General features: G+C 39.0%; 1 protein-coding gene across 7 annotated transcripts in view; it reads right to left on the reverse strand.

The window, feature by feature from the left end:
• Positions 1 to 25,944, reverse strand: part of FNDC3B (fibronectin type III domain containing 3B) — a 341,119-nt gene that overhangs the window by 147,216 nt on the left and 167,959 nt on the right. For all 7 annotated transcript variants that reach the window (XM_080656861.1, XM_080656865.1, XM_080656862.1 and 4 more), the window contains exon 4: positions 9,997 to 10,073. In XM_080656861.1, the coding sequence (XP_080512987.1) occupies positions 9,997 to 10,073 (77 nt within the window). The remainder of the gene's footprint in view (positions 1 to 9,996; positions 10,074 to 25,944) is intronic.

Consider the following 25,944-nt stretch of genomic DNA (forward strand, 5'->3'; position numbering starts at 1 on the left):
AAGGCGACCAAGGCACAACATGGTTAAAATGTACTAGTTCAGCCACAGAACCAGATTTTCTTTCCGGTCTGTACTCCAAAGCTTTTATTATGTGGAGAATTATACACAAGATAGGTATGTTAAGAAATAAATATATAAACAATGAGCTGTGAGAAATAGGATAGCTGGGTTATTAAGAGATGTGAAGGATTTAATATTTACTAAATGCCTGCCGCTCTGCTTTAATACCATCTACTGAAAAAAGGCAACATATTAACATGTAATAAGGTCCAGTGACTGATACATAACAGAAAAATCTTACCTAGTAATTACTCCTATTAATATTAGTACCTCATTAAATCCTCCCAGCAATCCTGGGGGGCATACACAGCTATCCCCAGTTTGGAGGTAAGAGGAATAAAGTCCAGGGAAGTTAGGCTAACTCACCCAAGATCAGAGAGCTACCAGGAGATAAAGAGGACGATTTCGAGTCCAAGAATTAAAATGCATCTCTTAACAACACTTACAGTCTGAGTGTCTTTTCTCATAGCTGACAGAGGAGGAAGCTAGTTCCCCTTACTGAACTGAAATGCTCCCCAGGAATTTTAACAAACCCCTCAGTTCCTAAAGCTCTGTCTTCTACTTCTGGGCTGCAAATGACAAGAATCAAAAGAAGAGCTTGAAAGGCAGGATGCAACAGAAAAAATTTTAAAGGCTGCCTCAGAGGGCCAGAGATGAGCCAGGAGGTGGGTCGAGCAGACTGGGGACACACATACCTCTGTATGCAAGGCCTGGCAGCCGGCTTGCAGAGGAGGCAAGGGACACTGAGTGAGCCACCTGCACACTGAAAACTGGGACCAAATGAGTCTGTGAAAGTCAGGTTCAAGCTCAACTTCTAACTGCTGCGAACATAAATGAAGTGGGCTCCTAGGCCTTTCAGGGAAGGGAAAAATATCAGCTGAAACTGAGCACACAAACAAAAGGCTGGGCAATGCAAACAGCTGCATGGACTGGTGGGCAGGCAGAGTCCAGGCTTCTCCCAGCCACACTGGTGCTCACCCCTCCACCAGCATCTGGGTCCTGCAGTGTGAATTACAGATATGTCTCTCCCACCCAAATGCAAGTCCCTCAAGGGCACCTGTGCACACAGGCGGCTTTCAAGAAAGGCTGGCTAAGTGAACAAATGAATGAAAAAGCAAACAACAACAAATAAATTTATCTTCTTAGATTTGATGTCTACCAAGAGCTATTTAACACATTCATTATCAAAATTTCCCCCCATAACTCAGGCAAATATCTGACATTCTTTTCCAAAATTTCAGATAATCTAAACCTAGTTAACTGCAGATGTGTCATGCCTGACTCGTATTTTAAATGTTTTAAATATTAAATATAATTTAATATTACTATTTAAATTATTTTAATATATTATTTCACAAGAAAGACACTGAAAAAAAAGACACTGAAAACCAGAAGTACAAAGTTGTTAGGTCTCACTTCTCGTCTCTTTGTACTAACCCTTCACTCTGCATTTTCTAATCCGGGGGGGGGGGGGGGGGGGGGGCAAAAGTAGGTTTATAGTTATTCATATGGAAAATAATACAAATAATAAATTGTAAATAATAAACTGTGTTTCACATACAACTGTAAACTCACTTTTGCCTCACCCTGAACAGTGAACAATATAATAGAGGAAAGCAAATTAATTGTTCATGGAGAGTAGAAATTTGAAACATGAGGCTGTTATCTTCCCTAGCCCACCCCCTTTTTGCTACTATGGATAATATTCCCACCACCATCACCTAAGTACCATTAGGAGAAAGTGAAATTGGAATAAAAAGAGCATTCAAAGAGCAACCAGAGTTATATATAAGCAAGTGATCCTTCTATTTTACTGATGAAGTTAATTGACTTAAAAATGGTGGAAGAATTGAATGTCTTTCCAAATATTACTTTTCTGTCCTTTCAAATTGCATGCTTACATCTGTGGGTGAAAATACCAAACATATATCTCAACATCATTTTCTCTTCATAGCTGTAATGGCTAACACTGATGAAATAATATTCCAATGTGTCATTATCATTAATGTCCTGAGACAATAAGCCCTTTAGGCTCAAGACCAGTTCCTTTTGCCATACAGCATGGTATTTTTGTAGCCAAATGGAAAAATACATTATTGCTGATGTTTCTAGGTTTCTAAAAGTCCTTTACATAATATAAAGGATTAGTCTGCAGAACAGTTACAGATTGATAATAGATATCAATTTTAAAAATTTTATTTTTAAATTAAGAATTTTTTTTAAATTTTGAATTCCTTTTCTCAAACAGTTCTTGCCAATGGTTAAGTAATCAACCAAGTCATCTGCTGTGGTTTTAAACAATAAGGTAATTCATGACTAAACAAAAATTCCCCAAACATTTTACCTACACTCATATCTAAAAATCTTAAATTTTCTATTGGTGCTTAATTTTTAACTCTCATGCCAATTCCAGGCAATGGCTAAAGAATAAATTGAGGAGGGATGGTTAGATCCAGATAACAAATCCAAGCCAGGTTGCTGTACAGGGATCACAAGCTGAAGGCGTTGATATGGCACTTACTGATAGGTTTGCTCGGGAGGAGACCGTATAAGGGGATACCCCCTTAAATGGCAATCCCCCCTGTTTGCTTTATATGTGCCAACACTCTTATATACACAGAAACAAGCTAAGCTACTTACACTTATGGGAATCTATAATCTGGAAAAAGGAGAGCAACTAGGGCATATATAAATTAAAAATCTTTTAGTACATTATTGGACACACTTGGCTTTTTCCAGATGACTACCCAATTATTTAAAACTAAACCCACTGAGGTCTGGAGAGGATGATGGGAACAAGTATATCCTCTGTGGTATCTCTTTAATCCAACTACTTCAGTAAAGCAGGTGATGCTATAGCTGGGGGGACAGTGGCAGCAATTTATTAAGACCTTCCAAACTAAGAAAGAAGCCAGGCAAGGTTAAGAGACACAGCTTACAAACTGCAGAACCAAGGATGAGTCCTCAGCTGCTCCAGCTCTGTCGTACCACACGCCAGCTACCCCAACTTGAGGATCCCATGGGAAGGGAAAGACCCCTGTTTTAAACAGAACTGAGCTCCTTAAGTCACTGCTGAGAGTCAAGTAGCTCCTTTCCCAAGCAGAAATACAGCACTGGGCAGAGGCTGAAGGCAAATGGCAAACTGGTAAATTTGGTGTAATATTAAAGCCATAACAATAACAACTCCTGTGGTTGGTATATCACGTAATAGTTTATAAAATGCTTGGCAGAGAACTTAATGCATAACGCTCAAATCTTCTAACATGGGTAACATCATAGTCCTAAATTATAGATGAAGAATTTTAGGATCAATTAAGTAACTGAGTAATCTAAGGTCAGCTAAGTATCATATTTGATTGTATCTCACCAACCTAAGTAAAAAAAAAAAAAAAAAAAAAAAAAAGAAGCCCATTTGGTCCAGCCGGTGTTACTCAGTGGTTAAGCATCAACCTATAGAACCAGGAAGTCACGATTCAATTCCTGGTCAGGGCACATGTCCAGGTTGCGGGCTCAATCCCCAGTGGGGGGCGTGCAGGAGGCAGCCAATCAGAGATTCTCTCTCATCATTGATGTTTCTCTCTCTCTCTCTTCTGCTCTGAAATCAATAAAAATATATTTTAAATTAAAAAAAAAGAAGCACATTTGAAGATTGAAAATCAAATCTAACCTTCCTCATTATCTGTGTGGCACATAAGAATACCAGACAGGTGAGAAGTTACATCCACAGAGTTTCAGGCAATAAAATGGGCCAATTATTACTGTCCAAATGGAAATGCTGTTTTAAAGAACACACTGTCAGAAAACAAACAGTAAGTCAAGATCTGATGGTTTACTTTATGAAGATATTGATAAAGCTATCATTCGGAGGAACCTGTGGGTAGTAACTGTTTCTGCACTCCAGCACCTCGACACGGATCAGCACAGAAGAGATAGATAGCCAATTGGAGGCGATTTCAGTCCAGCTTCTCAAGCACACTCACATGGAAACACAGGTAGATTGTTCTTGATCGTATCTATGAATTTTATATTTTACATTTAAAAATGTTTCACCAGTCTTCCAGTGGGTTCCACGGCCCAAGAAAGGATCATGAATTCATGCTGACGATACTCGGATCATATATATCGCATAGTAAAGTAAGTGATAGGTTCTAAAGAATGTGTAGAAATATAAAATCCACTTAACCTTTATAAAGTTTTGTACCCAATAGGTTAGGCAAAGGTGTTTTTTTATGAAAAGTTGTTTCATAGGACAAATATGTTACTAATTCAAAAAGGCAGACTATACTAATTGTGCAATAAAATCAATGTTATGGGCACAATTTAATCCTAACTAATGATTCAAAAGTCATTTCTAGATGCAATACTGTCTCAATGTTATTTTGAAAGTCAACTATCACTTTTCCATAGAAGTGAAGAATAGCATTGTAGTCAATAGAATGCCAAATACCAAAGGAATGTGTTGTGCTACACTGTTTTGGTAATGGTTGCTTATGGAAACTTACGTTCTCACTTGGTCTCCTTTTTAAGGAACAGTAGAAGAGAATTATCTAATTTTAGATTAGATCAGACATCCTCCAACCCTTTCCTTTCTGCTCCTCCCTCCACAAGATAACAATGACTCCAGCCAGCCAGTAACATTTTAATAATTGACTATTATGTGCTGAGCACCTTTTAAGAAACTGGAGATCCAGTGATGAACAGAACACATAGGGTCCCTGACCTTGTGGAACTTAAATGCTAAAAGGGAAGAAGACCAACAATGATCAAGTAAGCAAACAAGTGAAACACCACCCAAGTAAATAACTTAACGATATTCCTAAAAATCACACAGGAGTTGGATGCAGGAACCTACCTGGGCTCATGTTCCCACCCGCTAATCTTGTGTTCTATTAAACCACAATGCCAAGATTTCAGAAACAAAGAAAAGAAATCCAAGAGAAAATTCAGAACAGAGAGACAGAGAGAAGGCTCACAAAGAGGAAAGGTGTACAATGCCTTGAGGGGAGGTAGTTCCTGGGCACATTCTTTAATTTAGCAATGCCTATCCTGTCTATAATTATTGCTTGGGTAAAATAAGCCATCTAATGAAAACTAAAGTAGCTAAAAATCTGATGACAATAGAAACTAGAACAGAATAGACACATAAATCCTCTGCTCTTTCCACAGCTCCCAACTCCATGCATATACTCTGTTCATTCTGGAACACTTTCCCAACTTCCTATAGAAAAATCAATTCCTCCAAAGGACAAGCAAGAGATTCCAATTCTCTTTATTGTTGGATGCCAAATGGGTCTGACTGTCAGTCTGTCAGGGCACAGGGTAATCCCCCATGCTCCCTTCTGCTCAACATTAAAGAAGAAACACAGCACTGCTTTAACCACAGGTTGTAATCACTACAGGGAAGGAGCTGAGGCTAATATATAAGGCTCCTTCCCCACTGGGTCTCTGATTTTTGGCCAAGTCTTTAAAAAATCCTCAATGGAGAATGACCAACCATACCAAAATTTAAATACATTTTTAAATAGACTTCATGTCTCTCCCAGGTCAAGGGAAATCTATACTAATAATAGAGGAATATGAAAATTGTCCAGGACGCCATCACAATAACGCCTGAACAGCAAGCTGTGTGGGGCAACAAGGCCGGCGGGGGATTAGTGAGGGACGACCAAACAACTGAACAGCAGGCTGCATGGGGCAACCAGGCTGGCAGCGGGGTTAGTGAGGTATGACCAAATGACTGAACAGCAGGCTGCATGGGGTGACCAGGCCGGCAGGGGGGGGGCAGTTGGTGGTGATCAGGCTGGCGGGGGTGGGGGGGGACAATTAGGGGCAATCAGGTAGGCAGGCGAGCAGTTAGGAGCCAGCAGTCCCGGATTGTGAGAGGGATGTCCGACTGCCGGGATTGTGAGAGGGATGTCTGATTGCCGGTTTAGGCCCAATCCCTGGGATCGGGCCTAAACTGGCAGTTGGACATCCCCCAAGGGGTTCCGGATTGGAGAGGGTACAGGCTGGGCTGAGGGGATCCCCCCCCCCCCCCCCGCATGAATTTCATGCACCGGGCCTCTAGTTGAATATATATAACTGCAACAGGTGTTTACCCATTTGCTAATCCCCAAAACAAAGGAATGAGGTTAAGTTACGTACTCTGCTATGACAACAAAAATACTTATTTCAACTACTATTCAGTTTCTAGTTTACATCAATTAATCTGGATTTTTTTTAAAAAAGAGAGAGGTTTCCCAAATGATAGCACATTAATTTAGATATTTCACTTTTTCTTTTCATATGCTTTCTTAATCTTTGGGTCTACATGAACTTTTTCTTGTAACATTTGGAAAATGTTTCATAAATTACTATGGAAGGATGGAAAATAAAACTCAAGGCATCTGCTTAAGAAATTTTTATATATAAATTATTCAGAGTGTTAATAATGAGGTTAAAAATTGAGAAGAACCATGGCCAGTATACAATGAAAGGAAAAAATTGCTTCATACTGTGTGATCTCAATATGTATTTAGAAAGGCAAACTGCCAGTTTCATTGAAATAATTCTAACAGTCTTCTTCATTATAATAACTACCACTTATTGAATGCCCACTGTTATGTGAGGTGTGGACTACATTTTCTCTTAATTCTTACCTCTACCAGATCAGGTAGGTATTCACGTATGCGGTAAAAGAATTTGTAAGAGTTACATGGGAAGTAACTTTGGTGGAATTTGAAGGCAGGCCTCTTCAGTTAATATCCAAGTTCTTCCCAACTACAGTAATCACCCTGTTTTCTCCCATAGTTTCAACCATAATCATACTCACAAATGTTTATACATATGGAAATGGTGATGAGTGTGACAAGACTCACTGCCTTCTTACTTAAATCCACTTTCTCATAGTTAAAAGAAAACGTATCCTATATTTTCTCTTAAGCTGGAAAGATCAGGTTATTTTTTTCCTCAAATCTTCCCCAGGATCCCACCGAAAAGCACAAAACACACACTAAATACACAAAAGCCTACTATATCAGAGGCTGCTGAGTTGAAATGACAAGATTCCACTATTCTCCTATCCTAAGTCCACACTATCTTTAAGATCCATGGGTTCAGTCCTTCTCAACCTAAGAAAACAAAGATTATGTTAACGGCACCTCAGAGCAGACCACAACTGCCTCCTCCACTCCTGGTGTTTCTCTTACTATTACATAGTCTCTGCACATTCCTGACATTTGTCTTTTGTCAAATTTATGAATTTATCTTGAAATCCATTTCAGCTACTTAATTATGTAATGCATCAATTTTTTCCCATTGACTCACAGTTCAGAGTCAATGTTACTAATGTAACATTTTTTATTTATTTATTTTTAGATATATTTTATTGATTTTTTTACAGAGAGGAAGAGAGAGGGATAGAGAGTTAGAAACATTGATGAGAGAGAAACATCTATCAGCTGCCTCCTGCACACTCCCTACTGGGGATGTGCCCACAACCAAGGTACATGCCCTTGACCGGAATCGAACCTGGGACCCTTCAGTCCGCAGGTCTACGCTCTGTCCACTGAGCCACACCAGTCAGGGCAAATGTAACATTTTTTAATCATTCACTTGCTTACCTCTTCAATCCTATATAATAAAAGCCTAATATGCAAATTGTCCCCTCAACCGGGAGTTCTGCTGGGAGTTCAACTGCTTGCTATGACGTGCACTGACCACCAGGGGGCAGCACAGAAAATGGCAGGCGTTGGCCCTGCAGCGCTGGCAGCGGGTGGCAGTGAAGGCACTGCAGGCCCCGATGAGAGCGGGACCGGGAGGGATGGTGAAGCAGGTGAGTGGGTGGCGCCAGGCCAAGGCAGGTGCAAGCCACTGGTCACCGGGTGGGGGCTGATTGCCCCACCGATCTGATTGCCCCACCATCACCAGGCTCCCAGGTGTTGAGGGAGCTGGGAAGGGGCCGAATGCGCCACCGATCCAATCGCAGGGCGGCCAGCAGCTGCGGTGGGGGGTGGGGCTGCCGCCCTGCTCCCTCAGCACCTGGGAGCCAGGAGGTGGCAGGGCAATAGGCAGGGTGATCGGGCCCCGCAGGCAGTGACCAGCGACAGCGGCAGGGGGTGGGGGAGCAGGTGGCTGGGGGAAGGGAGGGAGTACCCGGCAGGCAGCCAGCAGCCGCTAGAGACACTATCAGTGCATGAATTTCGTGCACTGGACCTCTAGTTTTCTTATAATAATGGACGATCTTATATGTCAGAGGCTGGTGTTAGTCCTGGAGAGATTCATGAGTAGGCACACACCACACACCCACACTCACATTGTCAGAAAGTAATGTAACAGAAAGCAAATACATCCATCAAGGCAGGCTCTGCCTCTGACTTCAAGATCACATCAGAGTGGGAAATAGGTTGGTAAAATCAGAAATGTGTGGGTTGCAATTCTGGTTCCACTCTGAGCCTCAGCTTCCTTCTATGTAAATCACAGTAACACCACTGGCAAGAAAAAGTACACTGTGGCTTCTCTCTACCAGAATGTTTAACTTTTAACTGGTATTCCATAAATGGACCTTTAACATAAAAGGAGGTGTTTTTCTGCCATCTCAATGGTGAGAACTGTACTATGTTCAATGGAATGAAACACTTCCTCAAAATAAATGAGGAGCCATAATGGCATCCTGCATTCCTTGTTCTTTTCTGTTAAGTGACTGGCAACGTGGATGTGATCCATCATCACATGTCCTGCTGGAAGGGCCTGCTCTGCACCCTTTTCTCCCTCCAGTGACTTATTTACAAAGACTTGTGTAAAACAAGCCATTTATTTAAAACAGGGGAAGGCCTAGCCAACATTCTGGCGACTCAAAACAAAACAAAGAAAGATGCCAAATTGGCTCACGTGAAAGTAAGGATGGAAAAAATGATATTATAGTGGCTGCACTATGACTTAGATGGTGAAGAAATGGGTAAGTTTTATATCAGAGAAGGATAAAATTGCTTTGATCCCTGCTTGCACGTCAGCAATTTTCCTATTTTAGCTGCCATTTCTTTTATCCTAGCAAATCATTAAAAACTTAAAATGACAGATTTTTTTAAACCACTGTAAAAACAGACAAGGAATAGAAAGAAAAAAATTTGGAGGAATATAATCCAAAAAATGCTCACAAAATGATTATTATCTTCTGTGGATAGTAAAATTACAAATATTTTTTATTCTTTTCTGATTTTTTTCAATGAGTATAGAATGTTCTTAAAGAAGCAAAGAACAAAAAAGGCAAAAAAGAAAAACAGTTGGTTAGGAATTTGGAAAGGAAGATGTGCAGGGACAAAGGGAGACATTCATATTGCGCTGAGCCTAGGACCAAAGTTAAAGTATATACAAATATCCACATTCCAAGCACACACAACATTTAAAACTTTATCTTGGTACAGGAGTATAACTTTTCCCTTTAACAATTTTTTAATCTTTCAATATACCTTTTACTTTTTAAATTGCTATTGGCTATTTTATTTAAAAGAAAAACAAAATTTTAGAGAAATGTAAGTACAAACAGCCAAGTTCTCACATCACACTCAGTAATTCACCAAGCCCAAGATGTGCCGCATTGTGGAGAAATGAGACTCCTATAAGAGAGGATAGGCCTACTTATACTAACAATGTCTTCTTTGATATTTTTACTGATTAGTCTCTAATTCAACAGACTCTATGAAGAAGTCACAATCAATGGTCAAGCGTGAAACCCATCTTGGCCAAGGGCAGCCTAGCAGCCCAGCTGTGTTTTCCTCCCTCTAACTCTGGCCTGTTAAGCAGCGAAACTCGGGAAGGGCCGCCTGATACCACAAAAATGACAACTCTGGCATCATTCTAACTAAATTAATCTTGGAACACGTTTTCAAGCCTCTACATGTATTCTCTTGGCACAATGACAGTGCCCATAGTGAGTGGAGAAGTCCATCAACTGGTTACCTGTGAGATATAACCTGGAGGCACATGGATAGGAGGAATGGATCCATTGGGTGACATCATTGGAACTTCAGCAGGTCCTAAAAGAAGCAAGAGCAAGATATAAACAGTTGAAGAAACATAATAGTACTCAAAATAATCACTGGTATTTAAAAAATATTATCAAAACTAAAGAGAATTAATCACTTTGACTATTTTCTCTTCCATAACTGGTACATTGTGCCTTAGACATGAAATTATGGATGAAAAAGAATTCTCCAGCTGTATAAGTCATGGGGGGCAAAAGCAAAACTATGAGCATCTTCATAAATATTTAATGATTCCCAAATCCTCAAGGCTGCTTAGTTAAGAGTAGTCTAACAAAGTGGGGCAAAAAGTTCCTTTTTATTTGTCTTTAAAAGAATCCTATATAATAAAAGGCTAATATGCAAATGGACCAAACAGCAGAATGACTGGTAGCTATGACGTGCATTGCCCACCAGGGAGCAGACGCTCAACACAGGATCTGCCCCCTGGTGGTCAGTGTACTCCCACAGGGGGAGCGCTGCTCAGCTAGAAGCCAGGCTCTCAGCTGGTGAACGCAGCGGCTATGGTAGGAGCCTCTCCTGCTCCCGCAGAAGCGCTAAGTATGTCCGACTGAATGCTTAGGCCTGCTCCCCGGGGAGCATCCCCAGAGGGCTCCCAGACTGTGAGGGGGCACAGGCCGGGCTGAGGGACGACCCCCCCCCCCCCACCGCGAGTGCACAAATTTCAGGCCCTGGGCCTCTAGTGTATTAATAACACTCAAAATACAAAATTGATTTGTATTAAACCAATTAATTTTAAATGAGTTTCTCTCTTCTGGTTTAAAAAGCCCCAATGGATGTAGGTTCATAATTTTCATTTCAAATTATTATTTTTGGTAAGTTATTATAACATGACATTAATTTTCAAAGAGAAGAAACCAAAAACACTTCAAGCTAACTGAGTTTGGTATGCCTTTTATATTATAAGGCAGAGGGAAAAAAAAAGATCACATTTTAAAACTAGGCACTATTAGAAATACTCATGACAAATTTACTTAGGGTTGTTTCAAAGCAAAACATTCAAATAACAAGAGGTTAGTTTCAAATTCATCAAAAGTTAATTACAGGTCTAATACAAACAATGATCAGCAAGGTAAGACTCACCTAAAATACAGTTTGAGTTAATATCTAATTACAAAGAAACCATAACATTTGTCATAACATCAAAATCAACTTCTGACACCCTACCAAAGATCCTGTGAGTAACAGGAAAAAATCAACTTCTGACACCCCACCAAAGATCCTGTGAGTACATGGTTTCCCTAGATGTGCAGGAACACCACCACCTCTGGTTTTCATGTTGGTAGCTGGCTCCTCTATTTAACACCCACCGCCCAAATGTCAATCCAAACTGTGGGGTTTTAAAAATTAAATTTATTGGGGTGACAGTGGTTAATACAATTATATAGGTTTCAAGTGTACATTTCCACGACATGATCTATATGCTGCATTGTGTGCCTACCACCCAAATAATCTTCTGTCACCATATGTTTACCTTCCCTCCTCTGCCTCCCTCCCACATGTTTCTAGTCTGAGATGCGACTTCCTGGCTCCAAGTGCCCTGTGTTGTTTATTTTCTCTCTCCCAATGAGTGTTGTGCTGCCGGCAATGAAAATTGCTGAACTGTAACAAAAACCAAGAAAAATACAACACTTTTCTTGGCAAAAGAAAATAGATCCTGCCACCCAATGCTGCATTTACATGTAAGCACAATGCACCCCTCACCGCACAGTACAACTCAATGTTCTAACTACTTCACAGGAGAGGACCAGTTGGGGATATAGAGGGGTAGGGATGTTGGGGTAACCACAGGTCTACAAGTAGAGAAGGGAAAACATAGGAGTAGGGCAGAAAAGATGCTGATATCCATGGAACATACCATCTGACCAGAGTTCACACTGCAACTTCATGGACAATACACCAAAGCACTAAACTATCTGATAATCTCTAAACACATACAAAACCACAGTGGCCTCTCTCAGGCTAATAAATTGATGATCATTTAAAGCAAAAGACAATGTCATAATTGTCTGAGCCTATTCTATCTTAAAGTATAATTTCAATTAATACATACACTAATCACTGTAGGTACTTTCCAAGTCTATCTTTCTCATCAGCTTTAGCATTTTTGCCATAGTCAAGACAATTCGGTATCTACTAAATAATTTTATTTGGATTGTCTCACTTCAGAATCACAACTATTTCAGCCTTAGCCTGAGTAGTATCTATGAAATCCAAGGGTCTCTGCCTGGTTTCATTCCCAGCTCACTAGTCACACTGGTTATGTGACCTTGAACAATTCACTTTTGGAGCCTCACTGCTCAACAGGTATAAATGAGAAGAACAACTCCTACCTGATACAGTTGGGTTTAAAGATTAAATTCAATAATGCGTGCAAAAACGCTTAGTAGTACATAACACAAAAATCACTCATCAAAATGTTAGCAATCTTTACAACATGTTTAAATTTTTTATTTATAAGTTTTTGTTTTTCAGTTTGTTTGTTAACATTATAAGTACTGATTTATTTTAGTTGCCCTTGTAAACACATAAAATCAACAACTATACACTTTGTACAATATTGCCTTAAGAGGCTAACCTTCATCAGACAAATATCAAATACTTCACAGCACAGATGTGAACAGAAATGCTACCACCTCAGTATTGTTTTTTAATCACTAAAATGTATACCAGGCACAGTCTCTTAACCCAAGACATGACCCCTAAAACTGTTAAAGTCATTTGTGTAAAATACGTTAAAGAATGTAGGACAAGTGTGTGATTTACAGCCAGAAAATGTTTTCTTCCCAGTCTTGATTTCAAAAGTAGCCAAATGACTTTAACATGCTTGCCCACCACCCTTTCTCTTGTCACTGTCATCAAACCCTTACAAAGAGCACTGCAAAACATACAGTAATGACTTCCGAAACTCAACTGTGCCTTGGAACCCCAAGGTTCTTTTTTCTGAAATAAAGTAAACCATTGCATTCACAGGCATTCTGGAGTTTAAAAGCTAGCAATGAATAAATGAATGAATGAATGAATGAATGAATGAATGACAATGGTATACGAAAAGTTATTGTCTCTCTTAACACTTGTTTCTCATCAATCAGTGAGTTACTGCCTCTGTGCAACTCTGTGTCTGAGAACTTCCTGATATTATTATAACCCTTACCTAATTAAAACATAAACTTCTCTCCCTTAACTTCTAGGAATACTAAGTTCCTTTTGATTTTTTTAATTGATACAGATAGGACTTAAAAGCATATAGCCCTTAGAATATGATGAAAATGGTTCTCTCCTTATTCAACCCCACCAACACTGGCTATATTTGGGACGAGGAATAACTTGGGGGGGGGGGGTGTCATCACACAATATTTTCAAACAAATCAACTTCTTCTGACTATACTGGGAAATCACTGAACTATTAAACTTTTTAAAAATAATTTTTAAATCTCTTAAGGTATCTGGAACCCCCTTTAATTAAACACTCTCATTTTATACAGGCAGTTATGTACACATACATTAAATAATTTGAAAATGAAAGTAAGCAAACATACACTTCCAAAATACTGTCAGTAAGATATTTTTTGAGAAGCTAATTCAGACGTTCAGCTAGAGACTACATGAACTCTTCCATAGACAGATGAAAAATATCACATGCACAGTTTCTAGAACTGAAACTAAAGTGTTTGCTAAGAGCCAAGTAACTCCATGAAAAAAAAAAAAAAAAAGCCTTGGGAATTTTGATCAATTTCAGGTTTTAGGCTGTGACTTCAACAGCTAAGAATTCTTTTTGCACTAAACAAGATGTGAGACACAAACAAGCACTATGATTCGTTTATAGTCATTAAAAATTTAACTGCAATACACATGGTATAACATCTTAAAAGTCTGCTAGAATTTGTTAATGAATTGATATTTAATTTACTTATAGCATAATCATTCAATCAACAGTAATTCATGCAATGATCATATGACTGAATTCCCACATCAAAGAGACTGAAGGTCAGTCCAGCTAATGGTATTTTTAGGACCACACATGCACATGAGGAGTCCCCGAGACACTGTCAAGACTGTGAGGCCACTCTGCTTCCTTCTGTGCTTCTTCCCTGCTGCCAGGGATTCCCCCAGAGCTCACACATTTATATAGCTCTTGCTCTGATGCTATATTCAGAATATTCACCCACTCTGGGACCAGAGGTAACTAGATTGACTTGTGGTGAATGTACAAATGAGGTTTAGAAATCTGAAAGTGGTGATAATTGAGAATCCAGGGTATAAATTATCACCTAAACTAGCCTTAGAAATAGCTATAAATAATTAATTATACCACAATTTCAGACATGTTTAAATGGTATTTTTATAAGCTAAGTATTCACCAACAGGTGAACAAGTCGTGAATAAATACAAATGTATTTCTGTACCTGTCTATAAGCTGGTACTTGTGTGTTCAATAGTTATTTTCAACAACAGCTCTTGGTAGCAAGAGGTCACATTCTTATCCTATTAATTTAAATACCATGTTCACAAAGGACGTAAAGGAACTGAGAGCACACATAGCGAGAGATAACACTAATGGTCAAAATAAAGCAAAAGCAAAATAATGATGTGATAAAATCCAATAAACCCTATAAAAGTGACCCTCAAGTCTGTCTAAATAGCCAAAGAAGAGAAATTCTTGCTGGCAGTAGTCATAAGGATAAGGCCACAGCTAGTAGGTAAGTAAATAATTATGGCAAAAGTAATTATCAGGACAAAAGATCTGAATAAAAGTGCACTTGTGCTGTTTGCCATGGGTCTAAGTCTGAATATAAAAGTAAGGTCTTCTGATCAATCCTCTGACTGTCTAATAATGAATCTCCAAGTATGGTGACTCAAGACACACAGCTAAGCCAAGAGATGATGTAGGCACTTTGGGGAACATTGACTTTTTAATTATTTAACACTAACTAATCCCACAAGAGAAGTAAAAGGAATACAAAGTAATAAAGAACAGGTCCTAACCTCAAAGAATCTTAAACTCCAGTGCAGTGGTTCTTAAACTTTACTGCGCATCAGCTTTAGCCAGAGGGTTTCTTAAAATCCAGATTGCTGCGTTCCCCCTCCCACAGATGTAGGATCAGAGGGCCTGGGATGAGTCCCCAGAGTTAGCATTTCTGAGAAGTTCTCAGGTGATATCGCTGCTGCTGTCCAGGGGACACATTTCTGATAGCCCCTTAGGTAAGTGATTTTCAAACTTTTTCATCTCATGGCACACATAAACTAATTACTAAAATTCTGCAACACACCAAAATATATATTTTTTGCTAATCTGACAAAAAAAAAGGTATAATTTTGATTCATTCATACTGAACAGCTATTGTTATGTTGGTTATTGTCATTTTTTAAAGTTTTTTAATTCATTTTTCTTTTGAGAGAATAAGAGGCAGAGGGAGTTGAAGGGGGTGGGGGTAGGAACAGAGAGGGAGAGGGAGAAGGAAAAGGAGAGGGAAAGGGAGAGAGGGAGAGAGGGAGAGAGGGAGAGAGGGAGAGAGGGAGAGAGGGAGAGAGGGAGAGAGAGAGAGATGTGAGAGAAAAACATTGATCAGTTGCCTCCTGTATGTACCCTGACCGGGGATTGAACCCAAAACCTAAGTATGTGCTCTGACCTGTAATCAAACCCATCCCGTCACCTTTTGGGATATGGGACGATGCTTCAACCAAGCCACATCAGCCAGGGCTGTTATCATTGTTGTTTTTTTGTTTTCTGTTTTGTTTTGTTTTTTGACAATCTAAGGGAAAAGAAGTCAGTACCCCTGACTAAATAGTCAGGTGTTGCATTTTAAAAAATTCTTGTGGCACACCAATTGAAAATCTGCCTTAGATGATAAAAGACAATAAGCTAACACAATTAACATCATACTCAATGGTTAAAGACTCCATCAAAAAATTATTAGATTTAATAAATGAATTCAGCAATGTAGCAGGATACAAAATTATGGCATTTTTATATACCAATAGTTAACTTACAGAGAGATTTAAAAAACAATCCCATTTACCACTGCACCAAAAAAAATTAAAATACCTAATAAACTTAACTAAGGAGGTAAAAGACCTGTACTTGGAAAACTACAGGACACTGAAAAAAGAGATAGAGGAAGACATAAACAGATGGAAGAACATACCATGTTCATGGATTGGTAGAATCAGCATCATTAAAATGTCCATACTACCCAAAGCAATCTATAGATGCAATGCAATTCCCATTAAAATACCAATGGCATATTTCACAGACCTAGAACGAACACTCCAAAAATTCATCTGGAATAAAAAAAGACCCCAAATAGCTTCAGCAATCCTGAGAAAGAAGAACAAAGTAGGTGGGATCTCAATACCAGATATTAAGCTATATTACAAAGCCACTGTTCTCAAAACTGCCTGGTACTGGCACAAGAACAGACATATAGACCAATGGAATAGAATAGAGAACCCAGAAATTGACCCAAACCTCTACACTCAATTAATATTTGACAAAGGAGGCAAGATCATACAATGGAGTCAAGACAGTCTCCTCAATAAATGGTGTTGGGAAAATTGGACAGATACATGCAAAAAAATGAAACTAGATCACCAACTTACACCATACACAAAAATAAACTCAAAATGGATAAAGGACTTAAACCTAAGACGGGAAACCATAAAAATCTTAGAGGAATCCACAAGCAGCAAAATCTCAGAATATGCCAAAGCAATATCTTCTCCGATACAGCTCCTAGGGCAATGGAAACTAAAGAGAAAATAAACAAATGGGACTACATCAAAATAAAAAGCTTCTGCACAGCAAAAGAAACCATCAACAAAACAACAAGAGAACATATTTGCCACTGTTATCTCCGATAAGGGTTTAATCTACAACATTTACCGGGAACTCATACAACTTAACATAAGGAAGATAAACAATCCAATAAAAAAAATGGGCAGAGGATCTAAATAGATACTTTTCGAACAAGGACATACAGAAGGGCAAGAGACATATGTAAACATGCTTGAAGTCACGAGAGATGCAAATCAAAACGACAATGAGGTACCATCTCACACCTGTCAGAATGGCTATCACCAACAAATCAACAAATAACAAGTGCTGGCAAGGATGAGGAGAAAAAAGAACCCTCATGTACTGCTGGTGGGAATGCAGACTGGTGCAGCCACTGTGGAGAACAGTATGAAATTTCCTCAAAAAACTAAAAATGGAACTCCCATTTGACCCAGTGATCTCACTTCTAGGGATATATCCCAAGAAATCAGAAAGATCAATCAGAAAGGATATATGCACCCCTATGTTCATAGCAGCACAATTTATCATAGCTAAGATTTGGAAACAGTCTAAGTGCCCATCAGCAGATGAATGGATTAAAAAACTGTGGTACATCTACTCAATGGAATACTATGGTGCTATAAAAAGAAAGGAACTCCTACTATTTGCAACAGCATGGATGGAGCTGGAGAGCATTATGCTAAGTGAAACAAGTCAGTCAGAGAAAGATAAACATCACATGATCTCACTCATATGTGGAATATAATGAACAACATAAACTGATGAACAGAAACAGAAACAGAAACAGATCCAGAGACAGGGAAGCATCGATCAGACCGTCAAACCTCAGAGGGAAGGCAGGGAAGGATTGGGGAAGGGGAAGATATCAACTAAAGGACAAGTATGCTTAGCATAACCAATGGATACAGACACTAGGGGGGTAAGGGCATGAGCAGGGAGTGGGGGGACAATGGGGAGATAAGGACACATATGTAATACCTTAATTAATAAAGAAATAAAAAGAATGCATGACACACACACACACACACACACACACACACAGACTTAAGCTTTTCCCTAACATCAGGAATAAGACAAGGATGACAGCTTTCACCACCACTGTTCAACGCTGAACTGAAAATTCTAGCCAGAACGATAAGGGAAGCAGGGGTGGTAGGAGGAAGGGAGTAGAGAAGAGAGGAGGAAAAAGGAAAGACATACAAATTGGAAAGAAAGGGATAAAACTATTTGCAGATAACAATCTATAATAATAAAAGCGTGATATGCTAATTAGACCAGAAGGGCAACCCTCCGGACAAAGCTGGAGCTGCAGCCAAGGAATCGAGGAAGTCCTGGCTATGAGGGAGGGATCCAGGCAGCGCTGTGGCAGCAAAGGCGTACTCTTGCATGAATTTTGTGCATCAGGCCTCTGGTCTTATATAAAGAAAATACCAACGATTCCACACAAAAAAACCACAAAACCTACTAGAGCTAATAAGCAAATTTGGTACATTTGCAGGATACAATACCAACATAGGTCAATTGTGTTTCTATATATACCACAATGAACAATCTAAAAAGGAAATTAAGAAAACAATTTGAATTACAACAACATCCAAAAAAAACCCAAAAACCTAAGAATAAGTTTAACCAAGAAGGTGAAAAGACTTTCACACAAACTATAAAACATTGCTAGCCCTGGCCAGGTAGTTCAGTGTTGTCCCATACACCAGAAGGTTGCAAGTTCAATTCCCCTTCAAGGCACATACCTAGGTTGCAGGTTTGATCCCTAGGTCAGGGCGAATATGGGAGGCAACCAATGGATGTTTCTCTCTCACATCCATGTCTGTCTGTCTGTCTCTCTCCCCCCTCCCTCTCTAAAATCAATAAACATATCCCTGGGAGTGGATTAAAAAAAAGGAAATAAAAGACCTAAATAAATGGAAATAAACAACCAAATAAAGACATGGAATGAATGAGAGACTTAATATTGCTAAGATGGCAATACTACTCAAAGCGATATAGTCAATGTAATTTCTATCAAAATCCCAATGGCCATTTTGACAGAAACAGACAAGCCAATCTGCAAATCATATGGAACTGTAAAAGGCCCAAACAGAAAAAAAGAATGAACTTGGCACCCTATCTGAGATCCTATACAAAAATTAACTCAAAATGGATCATAGACCTCCATACAGGGTGTCCCCAAAAAGTGTATACACACTTTGAATATTATTAATTCTAATGGGTTAAACATGAAAAGAAAGAAAAAGCAATTGAGCTATCAGCTATTAAACGTGTATGCATTTGGGGGACACCCTGCATAACGGGAAAACCATAAAACTCAGAAGAAAACATGGGTATATTTTCAGTGTTGCACTTGACAATGGCTTCTTAGATATGAAACCAAAATAGAAGCAAAAAAAGAGAAAAAAATAGATAAGCTGAACTTCATAAAAGTTAAAAACTTTTGTGTATCAAAAGACATTATTAACTAAGTGAATAGACAAGCTACAGATTGTGAAAAAAAATAGTTACAAATCTTTTATCTGATAAGGGACCTGTACCTCAAATATATAAAGAATTCTCACAAATCAGCAAAAAAACAACCACACACACACACACAAAAAAAAAACACCCCAATTTAAAAATAGGCAAGGGCTTGAATAGATATTTCACAAAAGAAGATATATAAATAGCCAACAGCACATAAAAAAATGCTCAACATCACTAATCATTAGGGAAATGCAAATCAAAACCACAATGAGGTACCACTTCACACTCGCCTATAGTGGCTATTTTCAGGAAAATAAAAAATAACTGTTGATGAATATGTGGAAAAATTGGAACTCTTGTACAATTGCTGGTAGGAATATAAAATGGCACAGCTGCTGTGGAAAATAATTTGGCGCTTTCTCAAAAAGTTGAACATAAATTTACCATCAATACCACTCCTAGGTATACACACCCATGAGAATCAAATACTGGAACTCAAACAAACACATGCACACACATGTTCACAGCAGTACTGTTCACAATAGCCAAAAGGTAGAAACAGCCAAAATGTCCATTAGGGGATGAATAGATAAATAAAATGTGATATAATACAAACAATGGACTATTGGTTGGCCATAAAAAGAAAGTACTGATATATGCTACTATGTGAATAAAACTTGAAAACATTATGCCAAGTAAAAGAAGCCAGACACAAAAGGTCACATACTTTGTGATTCCAGTTATATGAAATATCCAGAATAAATAAATCAATAGAGACAGAACTCATGTGGTTTCCAAGGGCTGAGGGGTGGGAGGGCTTTGGGGAGCAAGTGCTTACAGGGTGCAAGGTTTCCTGTTGAGGTGATGAAAATGTTTTAGAATGTTGTATGCATTGTATATCAATAAAAATATTTTTTTAAAAGATGATGAACACATAACCGAAGAAATGTAAGATAATAAAACTGGGGTTACTAATAAACTACCAAAAAGCAACAGAGTATAAATCTCCCAAAGCACATCTTCATTCCATATACATTCATATTTGAGAGGATGCTATTTCTAGACACTGTGTTATGCAAAGACCAGTAAGATGCATTCTCTATTCTCAAAGGACTGGTAGTCTAATTATGGAGATACAGACATGGAAAACAAATAGATACAAGCAGGCACTGCAGGCACTGTCTAAATTTAGCAAAATTTTAAAAGATTATCATCCTGTGAACCCATCAGTAATTGCAGAAATGAGCAGTTAAAAGGTTCTAAAGATTTAGTAGTAACCTCACTGCTTTACAAATAAAGAAACTGAGGTCCCGAAGCAAACTGACCAGCAGGCAGGTGATGGAACAACAGAGTCTAGTAGTCAGTTCTTCTGGTTTTTAGCTCACCGTTTCTCATTTTACTTTTTACCTGGAGTAAGATGTGTTGTTTCTTAAAATGCTGCTGCAAAGTAATTTTCTCTGAAGATGCAGTTTTCACACAGAGCCAGGTATTAGATAATACATTTCTCTGGCTCAGATATATGGTCTTGCCCACCTGTAACTACTACTTCTTCCCAAAGGCATCCTGACAGAGAAAAACAGGCTGGAGAGAAGAATCTGAGCACTGAGAAAACAACAGGCCTGGAGCTCGTGAGCCTGGGTTTGAATGTGGTTTTCTAGCACGACCTTGGGCAAATTACTTAAAATCTCTCTGACAGATCAATATTTTTCTGACCTACAAAAAGAGCTGCTTCCAAGGGTTGTTCTGGAGACTAGGAGATGTAATACATATAAAGTACCCAGCACACTGCCTTGTCAAATAATGGTATTTAAAAAAATAACTTTAACATTGTGCTACAAGAAGGAAAATGCTGTATGAACAAAGAGGTTAATAGAGAGTAATCATTTACCACAGAGACAAATGAAGAATTGCAGAGTTTCTCAAATGAGCAAGTTCGTTGTTTGGTTCCTCACATATGTTCTTCTAAAAACATGTTTCCCTCGTGTAGCTTGGAAATAATAGCATCCTTTAAAAAACTGTAAAGGTATATGACTTATGGTTATTAAAAAATAAAAATCAATTTTAAAAAGAGGGAAGGCTGGCTGCTTTCTCAGAGTTATCTACTTCCTTTCCCCTGATCCTAGCTCTGTACCTCTCCCCAAATTATTTGTTGGTCTTCCCTAACTTCTAGGAAATCTTAGAAAGCTGGGTGTGCCTAACTGTCCTGAGACAGCTCTGAATCAAAGGATCAGCCCTTGTTTTCTGAAAGTCGAATCTTCTTCATCTTTGACACTGGCCTGCTTACAAGAATTTCTGGTCTGGGTCAGCCATTGTCTTTAAAAGTAGCAAGTGGCCAGAACAACAAATTGCCCAATGACCAAACCATTCCTACCGAGATCTGAGGTACACCACTATCAAGAATCAAAGCTGAGTCACGGATACCATTTCAAAGAATGTCTCACCACCATTTTATAACTTAACTATTTCAAAACACAAGAAGGAAGGAGCTGCATTAGTTAATAAATCTGTTTTGCCAGGTTGAAATGTAAGCCTTTTCTTTCCAAATATTTGTTTGAACTGTTTTGCTACTTAGCTGTTATAAGGGCAACAAGAGCAGGGAGAGAAAGGTTTAATTTTCACATAAAACTAAACTTCATGAATCCTGATTTTCCTCAATTTCAATAAAATTGAGATTATCTACCCAATCTACTTTATTGAGTGGGTTTAAGGCTTAAATGTTAATGAAATCCATTTAACTATTGTGTAATTACAGAGTGTTTTATTTATATGAGCTAATATTTTATTGAATTCAATTCAATTAACACTATTGTGTAAGATGCTGTAAGGAGTTTAAAGCCACATAGATGATTTTACAATAGATACGTTACTAACAAACTACTACATAAATAAGCAGCATTGTTTTATTAGAGGCCAAGAGCTCTGAAGCTGGATAATAAAAAATTACCCATGGGGTGGGTAGAGGAGTATACTTAAAACTCACAAGTAACTGAAAATGAATGGTAATGGAAGTTGTTGAATCCAGTCCCATAGTTTTAAAAGGAGCTTGATTTAAATTCAGGGCTTCAGGAATACAAGCTCTAAGATTGTTAAAGATATTAGGCACTATGACAGAGGCCAGTAATATAGCCTCCAACTCCTGAGTTTAGAACTCTTGGTTGTGGCTTTGCTGAACCCGATCTAGTTGTCAGACCCTGGGCAGGTGCCAAGGACACAATGACATTAAAGAGAACAAGCAATTTTGTTCTTAATTATGAGAGAATGGCATGCAGAATGAGTAATGTACAGGTGCACAGAAGTGCGTCAGGGGCAAGGGAACAATTCAGCTTTGGGTCCTGGTTTTTGCCTGAGGTTTCTGTAACACACTGTGCATCTCAGCATGGAGCCAGGCACATCACACAGACATCTCAAGCAGCATGGGCATTTACTGAAAGAAATTATTAAAGAATTAGGTAGAAGGCCTATGAGAAATGATTCAAGAAGTTGATCTTTGGGGGGGGGGGGGGGTGGCGCAAAAACAAAAGCAAACAAGGAGTGGGTTCATATACCCCGCCAGGTACTGCAGCTGGGCCTCCCAAGGTCTCCCTACTCTTAAAGTTAATCTATATCACCCTATCCACATTCAGAACCTAACAATGAAAAACACCCAGTATCACCCTACCAGTTAAACTCATTTAAATGAATACTAAGACTCAGTCTGTCTTTTTTTTTTTTTTAATTTTAATGTCAGGTTTTAAAGGAGATAATCAATGGATCTGCTTATTTATACTTAAACCAGGTCCTTATAAACTTCAAAGCTCTGAGGAATGATACAAATATAACTAAATATAACTCAATAATACTGAGAAAGGGCTTCTGATATTTTACAAAGTCAGTCCCTGCAAATATTAGCAGCAAAATTAAAATAAAGGCACCGAAAGCATTAAGCACTTCATTGCAAAGCCTTTAAAATTAAAGCTTTCGCAGCATGTTTTCTCTTGTGCCCACACTTTCTCATACAGAATGAAAACCAACCTGAGACACAGTTGGCATTCCAGCTAATAAATCCAAGAAAGAGTTACCAGAAAAACTGAGTTGAAATAGGTGAGCATAATTTCAGGGGAACCCTCCAGAGAGTTTGGTTGAGGGTAAAAACTTATTAGAACAGATTTATTTTAAATTTCATTTTAAATGTCCCGAGATAAAACACAAACTGATGTTTTCAAAGAAATATATTAAAGATTTTTAATTTTGTAGAATAAAGAATCAAAACTAAAGATTATTCATTAGAAGCCTATGGCAGGGCCTGGCTGGCATGGCTCAGTGGTTGAGTGTCGACCTATGAACCAGGAAGTCTAGGTTTAATTACAGTCTGGCCACATGCCTGGGTTGTGGGCTGGAACCTCAGTAGGACGTGTGCAGGAGACAGCTGATCAATGATTCTCTCTCATTATTGATGTTTCTAGTTCTCAATCCCTATCCCTTCTTCTTTGAAATCAATAAAAATGTATTAAAAAGGGGGGATTGGAGAGGGCAATGGGGGGAAAAAGAAACATATGTAATACTTTCAACAATAAAGATATATATGTGTATGTATGTGTGTGTGTGTGTGTGTGTGTGTGTGTGTGTGTGTGTGTGTGTATATGCTAATTAGACCAGGCATCCTTCCGGATGACCTTCCAGACGAAGCCGGGGCTGCGAGGGAAGCCCGGGTCCCGGATGCCAGAGGGAAGCCAGTGCCAGCAGCCGGGGGGAAGGCCTACTCTTGCACGAATTTCGTGCATTGGGGAGAGGGAGAGGGGGAGAGAGAGAGAGAGAGAGAGAGAGAGAGAGAGAGAGAGAGAGAGAGAGAGAGAGAGAGAGAATTTTAAGCCTATGGCAGGGAGAGCAAGAATGGGGCAGAATTGTTCACTATGGCCCTGAGTATTCACAAGGGGTTGTCTTCATTCTCTCACCAGCTTTCTCTGCTCTCAGAAAGGGTTATGGAAAGAAACGGAGATGAATAAAACCTTGTCCACTCTTACACCCCGGACCCCACTCCCACCCCATTTGGGTGACTACAAGGCCTACTTCTTCCAGGAGGGACAGAACAGCAAGCAAGGCAAGACAGCAAGTAGATATTTTCATAACAGCTGCATGAAGAATTCTGAGGCAGATGTGCACTTCCTATATTATTTGTGCTCCACTTTACAATTTCAATGTCATGCTCTAGAAGGGCAAGTTTGAAAATAGTACTGAAATCATTAACCACACAACAATCATCATATATAATAAGAGAGGAATATGCTAATTATCCGTTATGCCTTGGGGGGTAACGACCAATGGCTTAACAACCAGATCACGGATCTGGAGGAGGGTGGAGCAGCGAACTACAGTGGGCTGAGAAAAGCTACAGGAGGGGTCAGGGCAGCAAGCTATGGGGGGGAGGGGGGCAGGGGAGCTACAGGAGGGCAGGGCAGTGGGCGGAGAGCTATAGGAGGGCAGCAGAGAGCCACTGGCACATGGATTCGTGCGCAGGGTTACTAGTATGATTACATTCTTCACAAGATCTGTTTTACGTTATTCATCTGTTACAAATGAAAGACCATTAGAAACAACACCCACCTGAAGGCTGAATTACAAATACTACTACTACTACTACTACTACTACTACTACTACTAATAATAATAATAATAATAATGTATAGCTTTAAGCACTCAATATGTTGAAAGGAATTCAATTACCCATTGCTCTAATGAGGCTTTACAAGCAAACTAGAGGATCCCTTTTAACTGCTCTCAGAGTTGGCTCAAAACAAAGGGCAGGCCCCTAAAGAGTGGTGCTCTAAATCAAAGTCTTTGACAACATCCTAAAGGCATTTTATTGGCAACACCCCCAACACAATTTACTAGCTTAGTTCTTTAACTCATGTGCCTCAAATCCAAAGGCAAAAGAGAAATGTCTGGGATCCATGAAATAGAGCTACTAAAGAAAACCAATAGTTACTATGGAAATGAAAAAAATAAACCAAATATTCCATAAAATAAACCAGTTTACATATCTGATGCCATTTTCTTTCCAACCTGGTAGGCTACTCACTCACTCACAATCACCCAATATCTGATTGAAAGTTTTTTCAACCAAAGGCCAGCAATCTTCTGAAATAACTTAATTTTACAAAAGTGTGATTGCTAATAAAAATTCTCTAAATTGTCCAGTGGCTGGGACCTAATAATGGACTTTGAGATGACTAGTTTAATTTATAGTTCTAGTCTGTCTTACCTAAACCACACAGAGGCTAGGAAGGTAAATAAGAGTTCCTGCAGACCAGCTATGCTGACATAGCCTGTTGCCTTTACACTTTTGTTTGTATGCCAAAACAAAACAAAAACAAACAACAACAAAAAATACACACAAAAGGCAGGCTGGGAACTGACAGTAAAAAACAATCTCAAACAGGTTAGACTCTCCCATTTGCAGTCTGATCAAAGGCAGTACTAAACACCTATGAGTAACTGCAGGAAGGTTGGGTCACCCTGGTCAGCTATTTTCTCAGCTATAAAACTAAGCTGACAAGGTTACTGTTTAAGGGCAGCAGACAGCCTTATGGCACAGATGCTTCGTAGTCCTGGCCCAAG

Source organism: Plecotus auritus (genome assembly GCF_963455305.1).
Source record: "Plecotus auritus genome assembly, chromosome: 2".
In the NCBI taxonomy this organism is placed as follows: Eukaryota; Metazoa; Chordata; class Mammalia; order Chiroptera; family Vespertilionidae; genus Plecotus; species Plecotus auritus.